Source organism: Mizuhopecten yessoensis, unplaced genomic scaffold, assembly GCF_002113885.1.
Source record: "Mizuhopecten yessoensis strain PY_sf001 unplaced genomic scaffold, ASM211388v2 scaffold10829, whole genome shotgun sequence".
Taxonomy (NCBI): domain Eukaryota; kingdom Metazoa; phylum Mollusca; class Bivalvia; order Pectinida; family Pectinidae; genus Mizuhopecten; species Mizuhopecten yessoensis.
Window position 1 is genome coordinate 1144166 of NW_018408742.1, and position 24503 is coordinate 1168668.

General features: G+C 36.9%; 1 protein-coding gene across 2 annotated transcripts in view; it reads left to right on the forward strand.

Annotated features, from left to right (window-relative positions):
• Positions 1 to 19418, forward strand: part of LOC110462740 — a 97268-nt gene extending 77850 nt beyond the window's left edge. For both annotated transcript variants that reach the window (XM_021516870.1, XM_021516871.1), the window contains one exon: positions 12223 to 19418. In XM_021516870.1, coding sequence (XP_021372545.1) covers positions 13904 to 16678 — 2775 coding nt within the window. In that variant the 5' untranslated portion in view covers positions 12223 to 13903 and the 3' untranslated portion in view covers positions 16679 to 19418. The remainder of the gene's footprint in view (positions 1 to 12222) is intronic.
• Positions 19419 to 24503: the final 5085 nt, after the last annotated feature.

The window sequence follows — 24503 nt, forward strand, 5'->3', positions numbered from 1 at the left end:
CGTGAAAAGTAAACATGCAGTTATTAAACAAACACTGGGCCAAGAAAAGTAAACATGTAGTTATAAAACAAACTCTGTTCCGTGAAAAGTTAACATGCATTTATAAAACAAACACTCTGTTATAAAAATAAACTGTTATACTCAAAACTAAACACAAGTCTGCGAAGAATAAACGTCGGTTTAAACAATAAACGGTGACTCGTCAAATATAAACTATAATCCAAAAAATACACACAAAAAGAGAACAACTAAACGATTTTTGAAAATTAAACGAAAAAATGAAAAAAATACACGGTAAGGGTCCACCAGTGTGACTGTGACAAAGCCATTAGAGTGGACATAATTCCTCCATAAATCTTGAAATGACCACTAGACCAGGGCTAAGTATTTACTGTACATACAGAGTGGAGATGCCTCAAGGAGGTCTTCTTGTTAAGGGGCTGGCATTCAATGGCTGCCGTCAGGTGTAAGGTAGATTCTACTTGTCTGGGGTAGCTGTTCCATACACCTGCTGTCTTACACTGGTATACAGGGATCGGGTGTGAAGATGTTGACTTACGGCATTAAGACTTGTTAACATGTTTGTGTGTTGACTCAGTGAAAACATTCAAATACTTGATCTCCCAAATGTTTGACGTCACATGGGGAGTGTATACAACTGTGCGATATGATCCGGTCTCTTCAACGGAAATAAACGTCATCCTCTACCGTCTTCTCTCATTTCATGTATTTAGGTAAAGAAATAATGTCCCCTTTCTTCTGCTGTCATTTTGTGTATTTAGGTAGCAACACTCGACATTAGAGATTTTAATACAATGAAAATGTACTAATGATATATATCATAAAATCTTAGCTCATGAGGACCAATGGGTTCCTGATTCTCCAAAACCTTATAAGGAAAAATTGATAAAGCAGGGGTTAATAATTCCACTTTCCCAAATGGAGGCTTGTAGATTTTATATTGAAGCTAGTTTCAATATTTACCATGAAAAAATAGTGCACAGTAGTAAAATGTATCAAAACCTTACTCAGGTTAGTTCTCAAAATATAAAAATTGTATACCCCTGGCCCTTATTGGTAACACAGTATAAAAGATTGATACAAATCAGAACTGATAACTCCTTATTATATTTATGTGGGGGCTCATAATCTGGTGAACTTTATGGCATTATATGCTTACTTAGGGCTCATTTTCTGGTTAACAAGTTGACCATACTTGCTTAGAGCTTATTGTTTTGTAAGGAAATCTGATGTTCTCCAATTAATCACAAGCTCCCCCACCCCTATATCTCATAGATGTAGGTGTTGTTTGGTGAACAGCGAAAAATGTAAAAAAATAAATATAATGTTTTATTGATAATAGTTACCTTGTTTTTCTAAAGTTTTAATAAAAACAGACAAAATAGAAACAAATATTAACAGGCTTAACTCATTCACCCCTGACAACACATGTGAAATCTTCCAATTCAATGGTCGGAATAGTTCATTAAGAAATTTTAGGGGTGAATGATTTAAATGATGTCACTCTTTCATTCTCCTTTCTTGCATACTGTTTTCTTTATAAAAATGACACATGTTAAATTTTAGGCGTTAGAGAGTTTCTGTCTGAGGTTCTAGCCGAGATAACTGAACTCCCAGTGATCGATCTGCCAAAACACTCTGTCTGCTATAATGCTGACAGTCCTGGGTAACTGATAAATGTTGGAGATTACCATTCATCACTTGAGAAAAGTATTCCCAGATAATGTCAAAACCTGATGTCTTTTAAAATCTTCATTCCTGATAGCTATAAAACTACATAATTATATAACAGAGATTTTGTTTTCACTTGTTAAGCAATGTTGACATCATTTTGGAATTTATTATCACAAGGACAAGAAGAGGATGATTGCTAATTGCTCTTCATGGTGGGGCCGCGATGGCCAAGTGGAAAATATAAGGTGTCTGACATTCTGCTACCACTAGCACTCTACCACTGGGTCATTGGTTTGAGAGTGAAGAAGATTTTGTTTTTGATGATTTTCTAGTCTTATCTAAAATTGACGATTACCTCTGAAGAAATTAAGAAATAATTACATCTCCACCACACGCAGGCATATACACACATAGGGAGATATTAGCCAGGTGGCATAGGACTAGTTGTTAGTGCCTGATAAGGCAGCTCCTGCAAATTCCTCAAAATTGTATTGATTAATGTATATGTTAATTGTATTAATTGTATATCTATGTACTGTTAAGTGCTTTAGAGTGGCTTATATTAGCTAGAGAGGGTGAGATATCAAATGCTGTATATTATTATTATTATCAAATAAGTTCCTCACTTTAAAATGTATCTACTTACTTTACTCCTAAAGTGTAATGGTGTGGCACGTCATATAGGATGATATTTAATTCCTATTTATTCGTTATTATTTTGCGGGTAGTTTCTGACAAGTGTGGGCGTGTTATCAAGATGGTAATTATTGCTCGGTGACAACAATCCTATAAAATGATCACAGTAGTATGTGGGGGAGTTCTGTACCCAACCCAGCCTTTCATACAGGAGTGCTTTCAAAACACTCAAATTTAAATGTCTTTTGATCATTTCAGTATCAAGTTTTTCCAATTTTTTATCCCCTTATTTTTGTTTTGGCATGTACTAGTGTACAGGTATGTGATCGTACTACGGGTTAACTTTCGATGATATAAAAATGTATGTGAATGATCAGATGGAACCGTTGTAACAGGATCTTTGTGACAGCTTGTCCTAAAATTCTTGGAGTTTTATGAATGATACACACGCACCTGCTAAGTGAACTGTTTATCCCATAGGCTCAATTTTGATTTATACATCAATGTATTGTGCCACAGTTTGTGAATGAAATACAGTTATTATTGTACAAACTTGGAAATAACAAAGTTTTTTGGGATTTTAAAATAACTTTGGAAAAAGGTAAGCTAGCAAAAATTGTCAGTTTTACTTGATGTTATTGCGTGTACGTGACTTAAATGTTGACCTTATTGTTGAAGCTGAATTGTTGACCCTGCTGTTGATTATGATTTCCTATTGGCTCATTTTTTTGCTGTTGATCCTCAACTTGCTGTAACCATGATCTTGCTATTGACTCAACCACACAGTCGACTCTGACCTTGCTGTTGACCCTCGACCTTACTGATGAACCTGACCGTGATGATGACTCTGACCTTATATAATCTTTTACTCTGGCATAGTCGTTGACCCTACTGTAATGTACAAATGGTGATGAGTTGTGGGCTCTATGTATATTGTCTTTAAGGACCCCCGCACCACTACCAAAAATTGTAAATAAGTATTGGAAACTGCTTTTTCCGGCATGACGATAGCTTCGATAAATAATTTTTGATTAGAAAACCATACCTTGTGGGACTTTTATGAGAAATAAAAAAGATTAAATAAATAAAATATAATCTACAACAGTATTCTGGTAAAAAAACCCACCAATGCAGGGCTAGACCAAGATTTGAACACTGAACTTCAGGCTGGTAAACTATTGCTCTAACAGATTGAGCTACCTGGTCGACGGAAGTGTCCTGGCACAACTGTTCTACTGTTATATCGAACTGGAAATTAAGGGGAGGTACATGTAATAGCTGCACATAGGAAAATCCACAGTGCAGTGGGAAAGGGATACTTAATTCAACATTAAATTTTAAATAGTTGCACCCTTATTATGACAATTATAAAATAAAATAGGGTTACATTTATCAGATCTCAAAACAGTATCTGTATTCATTTTGCAAACATACAACATAAAAAAAATTCTTTCTTAAATGGCTATGTACTATAGGCTTAACTGGTCTAAAACAAATTTAAGTTGTAAGCTGTTTTATAAAATAGCAATATAGATTAATTATCTCATTAAAATAAGAAACTTCCTTAATTAAATCAATCTGTGATTGTACTGATTGACAAACGCTCAGCTATTAACAAAAAAAGTCAGCCTTTTTTAACTGGACCTAATTTTTGTATTTTTCTCCCAAGATTTTGAGATATATATCATGGTCGACGTAAAACATTCTTTATTACAAGCAAACCTGAGATACTCACATTGTATATTTGTATAACTTGTAACACAATGTACATGAGTTGGGTAGGGGTACCCGATCCTGCTATTGCCCATAATTAGAACATATAACCCAGTAATGGCTAGTGGGGAAAAAATGGCTGATTCATTGTATTCTAAATATAGGCATATTTGTCTGTTGTTTGAGATTCAAACTGGATATGATATAGTGGTATTATTGTTGCTTGTGATTAAAGGATCTGTCTTTTGAAGTGGAAGAATGCCTCAAACATATCTAGATAATTTCCAGATATGTCCTCGCTAACAATACAGCAGTATATCTTTTACACCGATAATCATTTTAAAAAGCTTAAACACATATAGGCAACACGCAGGGTCTGATAGTCCCGAACATCATAATTGGAATATGATAGAGCTATGTCATGGCCGTGTTTGACTGTACCGTATTTACCATAACGTATATCACAGTCACGAATTTATTGGCTTCACAACGTCTTGGTAATTTTAAGGCAGGTAACGAGGGAGGTACTGCCGAAAGAAAGAGCAAGTAAAGAGGAAAAGATTATAGAGGTCGGAAGTGTTACAAATGGTGCAGCAATCAATTCAGGTTTCTTCAATGACCCATTATATTAACAGACGACACATGTTGAAGAATGTAGAGGGGGCCACGGTGGCCAAGAGGTTACGGCGTCTTGACATTCTGCTACCACTAGCCATCCACCAATGGGTCGCGGGTTCGAGACCTGCGTGGAGCAGTCGCGATCAACATTGGTCGCCTCTTATAATATCACGCAGTGTCTTTTCTTCCCTTACCTTAACTTAGATATCACTGTTCTACATTAATTTTCCTTACCTTAACTTAGATATCATTGTTCTACATTAACTTCCCTTACCTTAACTTAGATATCATTGTTCTACATTAATTTCCCTTACCTTAACTTAGATATCATTGTTCTACAATAATCCATTTCTTTACTTGGAATGTAAAACACATTCTGGCAAAGGTTTGGAATCTAGTAAGTGTGAACTAAATGAAAGTACTTACAATGAATAGATATACCGTTATTGGAGTGTTGTACCGGTCCTCAATGACAGTCACTACGGTAAACAGATATACCATTATTGGAGTGTTATACTGGTCCTCAATGACAGTAACTATGGTAAACAGATATACCGTTATTGGAGTGTTGTACCAGTCCTCAATGACAGTGACTACGGTAAACAGATATACCGTTATTGGAGTGTTGTACTGGTCCTCAATGACAGTAACTACGGTAAACAGATATACCGTTATTGGAGTGTTATACCGGTCCTCAATGACAGTGACTACGGTAAACAGATATACCGGTATTGGAGTGTTATACCGGTCCTCAATGACAGGGGACAAATAGATGCGTTGGACCTTTGCCACTCAGAGCATTTATAAAAATATGTTAATTATACATTTGTATTGATAACTGTGTATTTTTATGGGGACGGAGTCAGTTTAGCTATAGGACTAAATACACTTGTCTGACTGGAAGATTACAGAGGTATCTTTGTGTTACACTAAAGGATCAAACCTTGGCAAAAATAACACTATGAAGTCAAATATCACAGTGGGCCAACAAGAATTTCAATAGAAAACAAAGTTTAAGCTAATATTTAAAAAAGTGCATTTTCAAGTTTCTCTACTGCTCAAATTTTTGATAGCATATAGCATATATATACCATAAAGATTCCAGGATAATTTACTAGAGACACTATACATGTCAAGATTCTTGTTCTTAACAATAGATAATTAGTATTTACCTGTAATTTCTCACCTGTGTATAGATCTGTGGATGGTATTTAATGGCAGGTTATTAGTTACCTGTGATTTTTCACCTGCTACCTGCTTATTGTTCTAGGGAAGGTCTCTAATTTTATGTATTTGCTATTTAGCTGTATGTTCTCACCTATTTATTATTCTATGGAACGTCTTTAATGGCAGGTAATTAGTGGGTGGTCGGGTGGCGCAGTGGATAGCGCACTTGCCTTTCACCAAGGCGACTGGGGTTCGACTCCCCGATCGTAAGTTAAAAGGTATGGGGTCACCTGCCTTGACTGGATTTTCCAGGTACTCTAATTTCCCCCACATTAAGACCCCCAGTGTGCTAACATCCAGGCCAACAAGAGTGATTGATATAAGTTTTAAAAATTTGTTTTGTAATTGTTGTTATATAAGTTAAATTTATGTTTGAAGGTAATTAGTATCTACCTGTAATTTCTTACCTGGATATAGTTATGTGGGAGGTCTTAAATGAAAGGTAATTACTTTTTACCTGTATCTGCCCTTTGTAATGTGGATATGATTCCATTACTGTAATACACTATTTATAGAAAACTTTAATTGCAATTTGACAAGTGTGGGAATGATGTCAGTTGAGTTATCTGCTTATTGTGAAAAACAAAATTTAAAAAAATCCCACCTGATTATGACTTTTTATCATGAGATAATTTTGACAGGTAGGCAGACTAATGAGATTTGATAATCATTACATGTGATATCACACTCTGTTACCTATACATGTACATCTATCAAACTATCAAAGCCCGTTAAAAGGGTGAGATATTGCATACCTGTCAAAATGTGCTACCTCATAGGTCCTGTGTAGGGGAGGGTCTTGTTGTACCATAACTAAACTTTGACCTGTATCTAAGGGATATATTGCTCACGCATACAGGACATTTGGGCCTCTTGTGTGGTTATAATTCTGGCTATTCACTTTAACTCTATCTCAACTAAATATGCATTAGAATAAAAACATATTACTGTATTTTTTAATCCACATGCTGATCCCAAATAAAAGAAATTTTGAGCTTTTTAAATAACGGGTTAGTAGGTAAACTAGTAGATACCAGCAATATACAACCTGCTCTTTTGGTACGTAGAGTGTCTGTCTGGGTTGGGCGGTCCCAGGTTTGAACCCTGATCAGGTTCCTAGATAGAGATAGGAGGCTCTGATGTTTTATCACGATAGCTCAGTTCTTAGTCCATCTTTGTTTTGAAGGGTCCTCACATGAAAACCTTGTGGACCTATTGCTAAATTTTGTTGTACTGCTGTTTCAATGCAATTAGAACATAAGTGATTTTGTTGATGTTTGCCATGTATTGATTTGTATATTGTATGATTGAAACTTAAATGATTGAAGCATTATCTATTTTTACACCAAGGTTCCAACCCATTAAAACCTAAGTTTCACCGTAATTGACTGTTATATCCAACAAGTCTTGACTTAAAAATCACTTTTTTAGTGTTACGCAGTACTGAGGGTCCGGATATTTTATCTGTTGTGGAATATGTTTTTATTTATATATACGATTGTGATGTCTCAAAAAATACTGTAGTGAAGTGTTATTTGTCCCGAGGCCTTGGGTACTGAGGGTCAGGATATTTCATCTGTTGCTGAATATGGTACGATTTATAAATAATGTAGTGAAGTGTTATTTGTCCTGAGGCCATGGGTATAGGACCGAAAATTCACAGTATGTAGTGAGGGTCAGGATATTTCATCTGTTGCTGAATATGGTACGATTTATAAATACTGTAGTGAAGTGTTATTTGTCCCGAGGCCATGGGTACAGGACGTAAAATTCACAGTTGTAGTAGGGTGTTATGTGCTGGGTTAAAGGACCAAACATTTACTGTAGTAAAGTGATATGTACTGAGATTTGGGCCCTAAAATCACTGTACCAAGGTATATTATGATTATGTACTGAGGGCCGAGACCTTTGTTGGCTAAACATCCTGAAGGCGTCAGATGATTGGAGCAAGTTAATTGAGTATAGAGTCAGGCAAGGTTCATTACGGCCCCTGTCTCGCCACCCATTAGAGTTCCAGCTCCCAACCCCTACTTACTACATATAAAGCCCTGTCTATATGTAATGTGGGTATAAATGGCTTTAATGGTAAGTTCTCTCAGCCAGAAGGACAATTATTGAATGACCTTTTGATTGATGTGTATTTTGGTGGAGTTTACACCATACACAGGACTTATTGAGGGATGGATCTCACAAATACTTTATTGTGTTTCACAAACGTTCATGTCACTGACGAGGAATACAATCATTTAGACATGAAGTTTTAATTTGTACAGGTGGGCTTTCGGGGAAATCCTCCCAGGCTACCAATTTTCTTTGAAAACATTTCTGTTTCACATTGAAATAATCTTCAGAAAAAAACATTTTTCACATTTTAATGATGGGTGACAGTAAAGAGAAAATGCATGGCCAGACTGGGATTCGAACCTGGGACCCTCCAAATTCTTCAATTGTATCTAACTCCCATTTACAAGTATGACACAAGTTATCTCCCCTTACTCCCCTCCACGCTGGGTGTGGAACCTGATTGCTGACCAGGTCTGGTTGGACAAGCCCATCAGTGTTGGGAGGACAACTCTCAAAATTTGCTTCACAACAACACATTTCCTGGTGCATGGAGTCTCATCACACAACCACCCTGTTACATTCTCTTCCTCCTACAGCTGAACTATTACAGGAACTGTAATCGTGATGTCTCTTATTCTGCAGTATTTTGAGACCTGAGGCCCCCTTGTTATCCCGCTAACTGTTGGTCTTATTGTGTATTATTAGTGGTGTTTATCAGTTTGCTCTGACCTTCCCCTCAGCCCCCCTCCCCCAGCTCTCTTATCTCTTAGGGAGGGGATCAGCTGTCTCCCGGTTTCTTCCCCACTCCCACCCCACAATTTTCTGCCTATCACCTAGCGTAGTCTCTGACATAGCCCCCTTCCCCAACTCTCCCTCCTATCTTCTGGTGAGGGGATCCTCTGTCTATCTCTGTCAGGGTGGGGCCATTTAGTCTTCACTTTCACTCACAGTAAAGACATTTTAATACCTATGACTCATCTAAGAAGAGGTGTTTAATGTTGGAAATTTTACTCCATTTATTAGAATGTTGCTATTCTACAACAGGTGGATTGGTAACGGAAACTTCCTTGAAAATTTGATGTCAAAATTTGGGATTGAACAGCATCTGCAGAACTACAATTGAAATTGATATGAAAAACAATCTATACAGTTGATCAAAAATTTGGCAACCCAATTTGTTTTTCTGAGACATGGATTTCCAGATTACAAGTTCCCACTTACTGGCTACATCTCTTTTGCTTTTAACCCATTCACCCCTAAAGTCACATTTGAACCTTACCAAATCAAAGAAAGAGCAAGTCCAGTTTAAAAATGTAAGGGTGATGAGTTAACGCTCTGAACTATGTTATCTCCCCAAACAATGTTCTGACATTGTATTTGATAGACTTGCTCAAGTCTACAACATGAACATATTATAAATCTTATCATTGAGACTATTAGTCAGTCTTGGTTCAACTGTATATACATGTCATCCGGTACCAAGTGGAAAGAGAGAAATTACGTTTAGTAAATAGTTTGTTTATTGCTGACTCAAGGAACTTTCTGAATGCTTTGGTGTCAATTAACAACTTGTAGATGCTGGTATCGGGTTGTATGAGATATATTATGTTCTGTATGAGTAGAGTATAGATCAGAGTGCTTGTGGTTGTTTGTTGTGTGATGTTCAAAGACAGCATATCTGCCAGTAATATAACCAAGCTTGGCAATGAGAGTGTATACATGTTACTCGTTTTCATGTGAACAGGTTGTGTCAGGTTGTACTATGGAGTGGTTGGTTTGGTGAACGGAACTAGACTGGGTCGATCATTGGCGACCAGGTAGCTCAACTGGTAGAGCATGGTCTAAAGTTCAGAGGGTCCCAGGTTCGAACCCTGTTCTGGCCGTACATTTTTCCGCTTCTGTTACATTTGGCACCCAACGAAATAAACCCACAGTAGGTGGTATAGGGTCTCCGTGTGTCTTCTGGGTAGAAGCATTGTTAAAGGAAGGAGGAATGTAGCGGAACTAGACTGGGTCGATCATCGGTGACCAGGTTGCTCAATTAGTAAAGCGTTCGCCTGGAGTTCAGAGAGTTCCGGGTTTGAACTCTGATCTGGTTATGCATTTTTCCGCTCCTGTTACATTGGTATGGGCTTTATGTCCTGGCAACAGCTGAGGTCATAAGAAGTCGGTGTCCACGAATGGTTGGGCCACTCATGTGCCACCTTAAAATGTAATCTCACTTAAGTGTCATAACCTGAACATACCATGACACTTCACTCTGTCAGTATTGGAATCCATTCAAGCTGAAAGCCAAGCAGAGAGCAAGCAAGTACGGAACATTTAGGAACCTGCTTGGTTAGAGGAAGATCCCAAATGTTACAATGGCACAGCAGATTTATTTTGGTCACCTTTGTGCACCCAAGTAGAGGGCACATAAACATAACCCCGATTCTGCAGGGGGTCCCCAAATTTAATTGCCGCTTAACTCATTCACCCCTACATATTTAAACTGGACAAGCCCAGTCTTTGATTTGGTATGGTTCAAATGTGGCTTTAGGGGTGAATGGGTTATAAATTACAAAGTGGCTTTCTCAATTCCAAATCTGCAGGGATGCTATGGAGTGGTTCCTTAATGGGATGCTATGGAGTGGTTTCTTACTTAGCTAACAGGTTGTACCATGGAGGTGTCTGGTCAGTAAGTTGGTTGTACCATGGATATTTTCTGTGGTCTGTTTAGGCTTTCCTTGTCACCTTTGTAGCTCTGGGTTGTTACAAATTATGGTATGGGTATTAGATTTGTCACCTTGTAGCAGAAGATCCTGGGTTAAAGGCCAAGGGTGGGGTATAAAAGGGAGACAACTCGGGGAAATGGAGGAAATGCAAAATCTGACTGCCTTCACTTCAGAGAAAGAATTTCCTTAAATTCATGTTTTTCAATAAAAGGTCTCCCCCCACCCCCCCCCACCCCTCCAAGCCAACACAGATACCATGTTTACAGTATGGAGAAGCAGAAACTGGAAGATTGCCAGTCCATACAAAAATATCATCTGTTACATCTGATAGTATCAATACATACAGCTATAGCTTACTCATACAACTGATGGTTCCCACGTACATTTATTTATAGGTCCCATCCCACCATTATTTTCTGCAGGACTTATGTATATAGCATCTCATTCATAACACGGTAGACAGCAGTCAGTTTATACAATGCCAGGTGAAATTGAAGATTTATGAAAAATGTATTGCTCGCATTAGAAACAGGCCAATATGTATTTATGTATTGTCAGATTGGTTTTGTCATATACAAATATCGGGAAATTTATGCTGATTCATCGGAAATCTATTATGGGATTATACATTTTCAAATCGACACATTTATATTGATTTATAGATGATGTGTTGGTAGTTGGTCTATACGTTTATGAATTTCCGAATATACCTGGGGTGGATCCAAATGAAAAATATGGTGTTGAAATTTTTTATAGAAAATTGTCTGAGGTGAAAGTTGATAATGAAAACCTCCTTTAAATCCTTAGATCCAACACTGTTGAAACCATTCATTTAACTTACCCAAAAAGACCTCCATTCAGAGACATGAAATAGCCCCTACAGTGAACCTATCCAGTTAGTAAACCTGTAGAATACCAACACCTGTCTATGTCAGTCTCGGTGATGTTCTGTATAGACAGGTTCACTGTCTTTCATTATATTCTGTAAATCACTCTAGTTTCTTGAAAGATTTGTTTTATGTTAATTTCTGACATTAAATCCTCAAAGAAATTATATAATAATTATTGCAAAGGCGAGATAAATAAAATATTTGACAAATAAAAAAAAAGTTTAAAAAAAATGTTAAAAAATCTGAGGAGATTGTTTCAAGAACTAAAAAATTTCACAATTATTAATTCTATAGATAAATTATCAACAGTATTGAAATTGCATTCTCTCAATCTCAAATTCAAGTTTTCATGAATAAACCTACAGCTATAATTCATCCGATACAGTACATACACATGAAGCTAAAGCTATTTAATGAACTATTCTTTAAAATTGATATTTTTTGTCATGATAACCTCTCTTTTGTAAAATAACCAGACTTTGTTTAGAAACTTAGAAATAAGTCTGGTTTAATCAGCTTTTCATAGTGCTGAAGTATCCTTGTTGTTGTTTGTGTATGCTAACCAGGCTTTTGTAAAGGAGGTAAGATTGTCAGTAAGGTTTAATACACTTTAAATTGTCATGGTTGAATGGCTGACTGACTTTGCTTCTTTTCCTATGTTACAGAGAGGACTCTGATGTCTGGTCACTCAATCTACTCGTCCACGAAGTCGACTCCTGAACCAGCAAAGATCTCCAAAAGTAAAATGAAATAAAAAAAACTCTGAAAGTTTTATGGTGTGTTCATGCTTGAAGAAAAAAAGCTTTGAGAGAGAGAAAAAAACCCGAAGAGAATGCATCAAGAGATTGCCTACTGCGTGCCACTTGAATGAGATTTTCAGTCAGTTTTACCCAAACACAGCTGGTGATACGCTTGTGATGCTCAAGACGATTTTTGGATTTTAATGGAAAACCTGATACTTGTATGTGTTGTGTAAGGTTTAGGAGTAGTTTTAGTGTCACTCTGACTCATCCCACCAATCAGAGGCCAGTCGTCTGCTGCTGAAACGAAGAGCATCTGCATGATCTGTTGTCTGGTTGATGAGTTACAGGTTACAACTAGTGAACTCTGCATGTAAAGTTAGCAGCAATAACTTAAGGCTATGCTGACTCTTAACACACAGCATATATAGGTACAGGAAAAACTGGCTGTACATTCGTGTGTTATATACGAACCATCTCCAGAGAATATCAGGTAATTAGTAGCTTGAAACCTACCTGTAAAGTGACATTTTGAACTCTGGATTGCACACAGACATATAGTGCGGAAGTGAAGTTGTGGATTTATAGTTCTGTGTTTCACTGTGGCTATTTCAGTACATAAACACAGTGCACCTGGTGTGGTAACGAAACTCTGGATTTAATGCTGTGGAAGTGTTGCTACGAAACTACAAAACACTACAAATCGACAGAAACTACCTTGAATTTAATCAAATATCAACACCCGTGGCAGAATTTTCTACTTTCGTGGAATTAACAGAAATTTTGTCCCACTCCCACAGTGACTGAGCTAAATTCACTGGTGTTGTGCTACCCTAGGTCAGGTTTTGTGTGCTAGTTTCATTACAGCAGGTATTGTGTCATTGGCTGCCCCCAGGAAATAGACAAAGTATTGACCAGCTAGCCAGCTGTTGCATACCAAATTGAATTACTGCAGAATTAGCCTGCTAGGCCTTGTGTTTAGACAACAGGGTAGAACTCTGTGAAAATTCACCTGGTTTTTAAATCAATCAGGAATTACGTTGGAGCTCTTGGGAATTTATTTTGTGAAGGGGAAAAAACTGATTCGTCATCACACTAAAAACAATTAACAGCATTCTTTTGGGATTTAATTACAAGACATATTTTTTAATGAATTAACAACACCTTAACTGGATCTACTTCGACATGTGTGTTATTTTAAGCTGTGTTGTTTACACAACTCTCCACACTGATAACCAAGAACCTGATCACCCCTATAGACCCACTACTACATGCAAGCAACCAATGATGGCCAGAGGGCCAGTTTCGACCATTGGTCAGTGTAATATGGCATTTTTGTGACCGTCTGACTGATTGACTAGCCTGATAACTGGAGTGTGACCATGCATAACTTTGCACAAGCAGACGACAGTTGGAATGTAGTTTATGTGGCTAGGCTGTAAAAGAAAACTAATGATCGTGATACATAGCTGAGATTACTGATCACAGGTAAAAGTCATCGTTTATTTACAATGGCAAGTTTTCACAGTGGTAGTAGACAATGACCTGGTGCAAAGTAAAACTCCACTAATTAGTTGTGACAGTCAAAAGGAAAAATATTAACAAAATGACCAGTACGAGTCACCAACAGGTATTACAAAGCTCTTCTCGGCCGTCACATATGATTGAGAATTACCAGCAATCCTTCATACCTCGGAGGATGCCTCAGGCAAGCCGTAAAACCCAACAGGATACAGTGAACCGTGATGACAAGCTAACACCACCTTTACCACCTAGAAGCATAGATGTGAGGAAGTCAACAGATCAAGCTGGAGAGTTCCCACCCAAAGGGGGAATATCCAGTCTGTTAAAAACATCACCAAATTCTTCCGTGTTGACCCAGAGATACCCTTACAACCGGACTATTCCTAATTCGGTGGGGTCAACAGGAAGGCCGTTTAGTTCATTGCCACGTCGGGTGAATGACAAACCTAAAAACAATGTGCAGGTGAATGAGTCGAGGTCTCGCCCCTATTCACAGCGTAGTGACCGGGTTGAATCAGTACATAGCCCCACTGGCCAGGGAGGAGACACAGGATACTCCACACAGGGACGTCCTTCCAACAACCAAACGGACCACAGAACTGGTGTGGTAAACCCTTACAACAAGCAAAGTGAATATGAAACCAAAACTGTAGTCTCACAGGATTTACCTCCTCAGATTCCTCCGCGCGGTTTACCACACAGAGTTACGACTAATGGTATGCCACCATCGCCAAAATCGCCAGGACACGATTCCAATCCCTCTCCTACAGGGAGTGCTTCAACTCCGGAGCCGCAACCTCTGACTCGTACCAATGTCACAAAGCATGACATTATTTGGACAGTTGATAAAGAGGCTGATGAGGGAGTCAGTGACTTACTTAGTCCCCCTATGAAACATTTAACTCCGGAAGTGACAGCACAAATGCTTGACAATTTCGATCCACATGATGTGTTAGATTCGGCCAGTGATTCATCAGCAGACACTATGATCATGATGACCACGGAGGAAGAAAAAAGGAACGAAGAAAGTATCAATCATAGTAAACAGAAATATGAATCGAAAAATACTTTTCCTGCCTCAGATGAGTCAGTTGTGCCAGAAATCACCAATTCCATCATTTCAAAGGGAAATGGGGTCAGGTCCAATCTAAAAGTGACGTTTATGTCCCCAAAACGACAAGTGTCTGAAGATGAAAGTTTAGATGACGGGTACGGTACAAACTCAAGTTCAGGAACTTCCTTATCTTCCCCACTGTCATCTAGCTCTTCATCATCAACGACAAATTCTGATCTCGAAAATTCCTATAATCAGGGAAATGGTTGTAATGTGAAACGGGATGTAAAAGCTTCTGTTAATGGACCTATCATAAAACCAGCGTTGACTAACAATCAGCCATCTACACGTAATACTTGGGCTGTGCGACGGAGAAACAAAATGGTGGAATCGCAGGACAATTCCCTGCAGGAAAAATTACGACAGTTGGCAATTATTGAAGAGGAAGAAAATATTCAAAATGTTCAAAGTGCGCCGGATGTCAGTCCTGAGGTGACAACAGCAAATCACGTCAACAATAATGACTTCTCCGACAGAGTTTACATGTATGAAAAGGGAGGCACTGAATTGGGAGCTAATACGGAGATGCGCAGTGCAAGGACACATAGTGGTGAAAATATAGGCCCACCAGAGGATTTACGTAGGTTCGAAGGAGATTTGTCTGACAAATTCACAGATATGGATAGGAATTACCGGAATTACTATGACTTTGATAAAACAAATGAAAATTTGAAAGATGATTCAAAAGTGCTATACTTTCATCAGAAAACGATGAAACAAAACTATGGAAATGATAATTATTACAACCCTCATGCACATCGGAATTCCCAAAATATGGGTCAGTTTCAAATTGGTCAACTTGACCCTTCAATGCAGCCACCAGGTTCCTCCGGAGTACCAATGTTAAGTTTGAAAAGTATGGTTTCCATGGATACAAGGGGACCTAACTCTGCTCGTAGTGACTATGGAGGACATGTGCCATTTGGTGGGGATATCCCTGCCAGAAGTTTGTCATATCAGTCAGGTAGTTCAATTGGAAATATGTCTACTTCTAGTGATTTTGTGAAAGGAAATACAAGTTGTGATAATATTTTTGCAAATGGTGGCATGGACGGAATGCCCCATAAAGGTCGTTTCATTTCTGTAGACAATGTGAACCAGAACGGCAGACGACCATTTTTTGCAAGCTCCGCGGATATTTACAACATGTTTCAAAGTGGTAACAACTTAGCCACACAGATTCATAGGCCAGCCTCGTATCGACATAGTTTTCACGAGATGCCGTCATCAGGTCATGTTGTTGTCGATTCTAGTCAACTACAGCCAGAACAACGGCCGCGAGCCGCATCAGCTAGTGTGACGATGCAGAGTAAATCCTCGTGGAATTTATTCGGAAGTATGTTTGGTAAGAAGAAAACCAAAAATTTGCAACAGAAAACTGAAAATAGTTCTGAAAGTCAACAAAAAAGTGCTACCAATGGTCAACAAGGCCAGGAAAAAGCTTCCACCTTAAAAAGCTCAGGTAAAAAATCTTCACAGAACAGTAGGATTTTTCCTAAGGAGCCTAGCAAACCAGTCCCTCCACCCCCAGTGGGACAGAAACAACAATACACTGTGGTACCCCTCATACGAACTCCAAAAGCACAACAAATGAAAAACCCTACGTCTCATGACTTTGGGGTCAGAGGTCAATCACAGACTCTGCCGACAAGGGGTTCATACGATAACAGTGTGTATAAGAGTCGGTTTAAGACTGTTACTACTGACGAGGGGGACACTCAGAAGCTTTCGACTCTCGTCTGAGTGTTTGAATTTGTAATTCTACTTGCGCACACACTACATATACATACAATTCTCGGTGATTTTTATTGATAAAGATTATTTAAGGTTTTACAAGTTACTCTATCGTACTATTCAATCTTTGTGAATTTTATTTGTGTTTTATCATTTATTTTTATTTTTTTGAAAGATCAGTTAACGATTATCAAGCTTGTATTGCATTATTTACTAAACATGATCACCCATTCATCCTAGATAAGTATGTTTTCCAGAATCATTAATAATCAGGGATATTGGGAATTTATCAACTGATTTAATTAACTTTGGTTTTAATTTTTATTGAAAATTTGAGTTTGAGAAAATGTTCTTCCCCACTACCTTCCCCTCCTCTGGCACTACACGCCTGGGACGCTCAAACCCTTGTAAGCATACACCCCGGAAAATGATTTGCTATGCCACTGGTTTCACTCCTCCAATTCCAATGGTACTCTTTGCTATAGACTTGTCTTTTTTTCTTAAAAAAATACTGGATTTATACCCTACATAATTTTGGACAAGGAAGCAAGTACATTTCCTATCGACAGTAAAGCGTAGACGGCATGTATTTGTTGGGGTATGCCCTAATCAGTGAAATCAGTTATTTGACACCATACAAAAATTGTCATTCTAGGAAAATCAAAAATATTTATATTTTAGAATTCAAGACACTTCTTACATCAGTTTAAAGTTGTATGAAACCAGACCAAACATTAATCAGGTCTGTTTGTGACATGAAGGGTGTTTTTGTCAACTGCCCTTGTCCTCCTGAAAATCTACTTACAATCAAAACACGATACTTAAGCTCTGCAATCACACGTCAATAACTGCCATAAGTCGGGGGATTTGTCTCCATATCCTTATTGAACTCAACATGAGTCTGTCGTACTGAACACATGGGAAACTGTAAGATTTTTCCGCAATCAGCTGTTTGTTGATGGTTCTGGAAACAGATTATCATCACCAAGTCATAGTCGTTATTTTTTTTAATAAGATGACTTTTACATGAGGTCATCTTGCATATTTTAATTACAGGTCACCATTATGGAACTTAATGACTAAACTACCTCATCATATGGAACCAAACACATACTCTGTGTATACATGTATATTTTGTGCTATTAGCCTTAAGCCATATTATAGCCAATATTTTTATCCATTTTCCATGCTTTTATGATATGATAGCATCACCATTTTACGGAATGTGTCAGCATTTTTTTTTATCTGGGATTTAATAATGAAACCTTGCTACATTAACTCATTCACCCCTGAAGACACATTTGAACTCTTCCAATTCAAATGTTGGAATAGTTCATTATGAAATTTCAGGGGTGAATGAGTTAAGTCCATGAGTACCTAAGTGATACGACTATGGGTCAAAAGAACTGGTTTTAGGATAGGAATCGCAATGCCCTACAGTAACTATACTCACTGGCGTGTTTGGGATTTATCTCCAGACCACCATGATTTCGCAGATTTTTTTAATAAGAAAAAGACTGAAGCCAATTTGGATATCAACTGTAAAAATAATTTGATTGTTTCTTTATTAGTGCCTCATATATGGTCCAGTCAACTTTGCTGATCATAAAACATGACAAATTTATGAGGAAATAATATGCAGGAGATTTATTAAGTAAGGAATTCAGACATTTTGAAATTGTTCTCAGTAATTTTGCAGAAAAGTATTAACAACTATCATGAAGCATGAAGTTCCCTGGATTATAATCAAAAGGTCTTGGGATTGAATTATCGTGGAGGAAATTGTTTTTAGTCATAAAAGAAATTGTAAAAAAGATATTTTGTTCACATGTAAATATAACTCTATCTTATAGAATGTCGGTAAGAAACTCAAAGTTATAAAAATCCTGACAAATCGGAACTCTTCTTCAGTGGAGATACAACATAGACCACTGGGACTCTCTCCTTTAAACAGAAACAATCAATACACTTATTTGTAGTCAAGCATACAGTACAGGTCTAGGTTATCGCAAATCTGATAAAAAGTTTAACAGAATTTATTTATAAATTTTCCTAAAAATTGTTATATAGAGAAGCTGCAGGATAAGTTACAGAATATATTTATGTAACCGACCTAGTTTAATTGTTGGGTGTGAGTCATCTCTCTAGTGTAGACATCTGTTGCATGTCAAAGTACCCTATCTGTTGGGATCTGTATCTATGTCATATCGGGCAGGTGTATCAAATTTCTGAATTGCTTGTGCATACATGTTTCTGACATAACTCAATTTTCATGGAAAATTGACTAAAACGTTTTTTTTATATGAATAACTTAGTTGTGTAAAATTAAATAACTAATTTAAATAAATTTTCACAGGACGTTTGTGACAGATTGTTTTATTTTTTCAATTTTAGCAAACAAGTTCCCTTTTTTTGGTCTCAGTTTATTCTATTCGGCCCATTTCCATATTCAATGAAAAATTAATTTACCAGTAAACTTAAGATTTATTTACCGGTAAACTTACAAGTGAGATGTATAAGGAGGTCGTGGACAGAATCATGATATTGAGGTCAGAAATAATAACTGTCACTTTCTCTATCTGGTTAAGATTTTTTTTATTTAACTACCACTTTTTTGCAGAAAATTTTCATGTAGTGGCATTAATATTTAACGAGGAAAATCTGTAATTGTCCTGTGTTATATATAGTAACGTTACCCTGGTAAAATACTAGCTGCTTCTTACCAACTCGCCTAGGGAGAATTTCTCTTTAGTTCATTCGGTAGAGCATATAACACTAGTAAACCAGAGGTCCCGAGTTCGACTCCTAGTGGAGGCATTGAAAAAATAATGACCCCTGTTACAGTAAGCTTTGTACTAGAATTCACTGATGTGATCCTTTCGGCTCACATAAAAAGGTAAAAGTTAAACTGCAGAAAATACTTCCCAGTAAACAGTATGATAAAACACAGGGACCAAGAAATGACATTTTGATGATGGAGATATCAAAGCTAACAACAAGGTCTGCTGTACATGGTGTTTGTGTGGTTTTATTACACATTTCAGATACCATCAATATTTTAATCAAATTCATATTTACCGTTTTTTAGAAATGGTAACTTATACCTTTTTATGGCCTTCTTAGTACCTGACCTAATTCTCGAGCATCTTATCAGCAGTAGGGGGGTCTAATTTTGATTCATATCGCTGTGTTCTGTGAAAAACATTCACTTATACATTTTTGGAAGAACTGATCAGATGTTGCTCTAAATTGATAAAAATGGGACCAAATACTAGGCTTGGCTTTATTGAGTACATTTCTGGTAAGTACATTTTACTACTGACTTCAAACGTACAGAAGATCTAGGATAAAATTGATGAAGTGAAGTATAGCCTTTGGCAAATGTAATGGAGTGAGTACGGTAGATATCGGGTAATTTTGATCAATAAAAAATGGAGTAAATGTATACACGGTACATTCTTACTGTTAAAATATCCCTCCTTCATTCACTCGAAGTATTTTTCCTTTTTAATCCTGTTACTAAAATTTTACTTACAACCACTTATTATTTAGGAGTTTAGGTTACCAACCGTTCCATTGGTTATACAATGAACAAAACCTGGAATATAAAGAAACTTACAAAAGTAAAGAACTCCCTTCCACGATGTTTATAATTGCTACAAAATTCCTGGAACATTTATAGCAATTAGACATTACACTGAAAATTCAGAACTCATTAAAATTAAAATGGGAAAGAATAATTGATTTTTAAAGTAATATTTATAGCATTCAAAATTTTGTGGTATTTACCACATTTTATTTTTGTGAAACAGTGATTGATTTCTGCCCTGTCAGGAACACTACTTTGAAGTATTGGTCCAGTAGACTGTCAACCTCCTGACCAAGTTGCCTTTTAACATAAAATAAATTCAAACTGCAGTTTATTGAGGTCAATGAACTGTGTTTTGCAATATGACAAGAAAATATATAGCTGAATACATTTTATTTTTTTTATGTTTTATTAACAATAAATCTAATGTACGTTAAAATGCCAAAATTTGTTTTAAATGGATGCACTGAACAGGATGCATTCGTTTAAGAACTATATATAGAGTTACTTGAATGCATACAATGAGATGCAGAGGGCATGGAAGTATAGTGTTTAGATGGTAGAAATCAAGTTATGGTTGCTCAGGATAGATGTTTTACACTTTAGTTACCTTGAATTCATTTGTATATAAATATCTATATATAAATTGTAGTACATCATAACCTATGATATACCACGACATCATTTAATTGTTTTACTCGCTACAGCAAATTGTAATCACATTATAAGCATTTTGATTTTTTTATTGAGAAACTCTTGCCAGTATATTTCCTGTCTTCAAGAAAATAATGTGACCAAACAACTTGGCTACGATGGTTTTACTCAAAAAATGGGATGTGACTTCCTGTTATTATGATGTCACTTCCTGTTATATGATGTCACTTCCTGTTATATGATGTCACTTCCTGTTATATGATGTCTCTTCCTGCTTTCTATATGTTTAAATGATGTTGGTAGCTAGGTAATCATTAATGTTTTACTCTGGTCTTGTATAAGTGAAATTTATTTGTCTTCCTCTTTAATATCATTTTGTCATGATATTTTTAATTAATAAAATGTATTTATACCCATTGTAATATTATTTGTTTCATACTTTTGATGTCTGTTCAGATTTTGTACTTAAATCATTTGTCTTTTGTCAACATATGTTGTTATGATTAATATTCATTCATAATAAAACAAAATATACTATGAATTCCTATCCTGTGTTGTGTTGATTGATAGAATCTTCCCCTACTTTGAGGGTGTGACAGAGAAATCTCCAACCCGAGGGGTGCTGTTTTTGGCTGTCTATCCCGAGGCTCTGCCGAGGGTTAGACAACCAAAAAATCACCCCGATTGTTGGAGATTTCTCCGATACACCCTCAAGGTAGGGGATGGTTATGTTTCTCCCATCCTATTATTTCAGTCACAACTCCACCTACAGTAGTCTGCCATGTTTGTAAACAAAAACACATGTGGGGTATGCATATCGTCCTTCACTTTTGATGACGTCACAATTACCGATGATGCGTTATAATGACGTCAATCAAAAACGTGCTAATCGGCACGAGGCTATCTCCCCCTAGGGGGTGACAAGCTGATCTTTCCCGGCTAATACGGGAGACACACCTGTGAAGGGTGGGAGAAATTTAAATGATACCTTCATTTTGGCAGACCAGAATACCCAGCCATTAAATGCCTGTAAACATATATATTTTAGTCGTATTCTAATTTTAGAGCTTTTTCAAGCTTTAAACATTGCACTAAATGATGTTTCTGTATAAAGTTTTCCTATGCATGTATACATTGTGATTCAATTGCGCCATTTCATCAATGCGCTAACCTGTTAAAATTGTACAATATGCTGAAATTTGTGTCGGCTAAAATAAATACTCTTACAGTATATGACTTGTAATAATATGGCAATTTCACATAGAATTGTTTTTAAAAATTAATAAGAAACATAGAATTTGAGAAAGTTTTACCTATGAAAGGTTCACTGAAACTAACTTTTCATTAAAAAGAACTAATGAATACATATTTTTCAGTGTACTAACATATAAATCACCAGATGTGTTATTTTTACTAATTAGCTGCTGGTGCACAGATGAATCCGCCAAATTTTCAAACAAAAACAAAACAAAAACATACTGTTTGTTATATACCCACTTTTCCAACCAAGGCCCTGCCCTGGACCAGCTCACACTTCGAACGAGGGCTACATAACTACACCCATGACCACACTAATTATAACTGGACAGATCAATAAGGAAGCCAAATTAAAAAGTAAGAAAACGGCTTCCATTTTCTTCAATTGGCTGCATATTTTACAAACATTGATGTAGCAAGAGTAGCTAAGAATTTTTGTAATTCAAGGGAGATAATGCTTACACAAATTACAGTATTTTGTAGGTAGCATGTCAGCATATATCTGACTTTATTATATGCTTGAAAAATTCTCGCAATCACATTGGTCAGATCCTATACATGTGACCAGTCCTCAAAAACTCATGTAGACTGGTTATCCGGTGAATATCGGTTTCTATATATAGCCTACATGGAAATTCCCTGGAACCTGTCGTTCATGCAGTTAGACAGGAACGCTATCTGTCAGATGAAAACAGAAGATGGCTGCAGGCGACCTCTTCGCCTCGGTTACATCTTATAATTTCCAAACTACATGAAAATAAAGATGCTGTTAACACAAAAAGGCCACAGAAGACACAGTGCGTGTCTTCCATACTTATCTTAAGGAAAAGAACCTTGACGATGTCTTCTGAAAGCTATGATGCGGAACTGTTGGATTCAACCCTGGCTAAATTTTACACAAAGACTCATTCGAGTAAAAGGCTAATGATACAAACTTTCATTGTTGAGGCATACAATAAAAAGTTTTGGTCTTTTGTGCTGGTAAATATGATGTGATATGAACCTATTTCAGGTTCATATCACATCATATTCACCAGCACAAAAGTCCATAATTAATATGAACTTCTTTTGCAGCTCGCCTAAGTTATTCCACAACTTGAGGGGTGGGTTTTTTTGCAGGGAAGCTTTACTGGTGTTAAAGAAAATCTTAAATTCAAGAAATTTTGCTACATTTCAGTAATGCTTTCCTAAGAAAAAAACCTTCAGATTCCTGCAGTTAAGGGATGTTCATGAAACTGGGGTCCAGAAATAGTTAGTAACATTTTGGGAACTGTTTTAAATAACCTCTGTTCCAAGTCAAAGGTCAAAATAAGACCTTTCAAGGTCAAGGTTACAGATGACAACAATGTTGTGACTTGGTAGTTTATCTGATTTGACGCATTCACTTTAACTAAAAAATGTTGGTTTGTGTTTAAGGAACCAAAAATATAATTTCAAAATAGTAAGGATGATGAATTTTAGTGTGTATCAAAGAGTCAAAACAGAACACTGCTATTATAGACATTATAAACATGTGAGGTGACCTCTTTGTGGTATTTCAGTGAAGTACCACTCTAAAGTCGGCAACAGATCCACGCTATGGCAAGGAGGCAAATACCCCAACATACCGTCTCCAGCACACGCACATACATTACACATATGGGGGCACTGCCTTAAATAACTATAGCTGTTACCTCATTCGTCCCTACATATTTACACTGGACTTGCCCAGTCTATGATTTGGTTAGGTTCAACCGACTTGGCATTCATATGAACGTAATGACAGGAGTGTTGATAGTCACAATGATTAAAGTAATGTTTATGGATGTCTGATACCTGCAGGCTGACCTTTCTGGATACATAAAGATGTACTTTAAAAGTCACAACTGAAAAGTTTGCATTTATTTGACCTTTGACCTTGAGGTTTGCATGCACATCATCTGTGGGTAATGCATGTGTACTGTAAGTTGCATCGAGATATCTTTAACAGTTTAAAAGTTACGGACCAGACTAAATTTGACTGAAAAGTTGGATTCATTTGACCTTTGACCTCAATGTCAAGGTCACAGTGACCTATTGACAGTGCACTGTACATTGTCTGTGGATAATTTAGGTAAAATGAAAGTTTCTTCATGATATCTTTAACATGTTAAAAGTTAAGACCCAAAGATGTGCTCTTATTCGACCTCGAGCTCAAGGGGACCTATTGACAATGCACTGCATATTGTCTATGTGTGACTCAGGTATACTGCAAGTTTCATCAAGATATCTTAAATAGTTTAAAAGTTATGGACAGGACAAGTAATTATTAGAAGAACCAGAAGAATATCATTTGATCAGACAAGAAACCTGTTC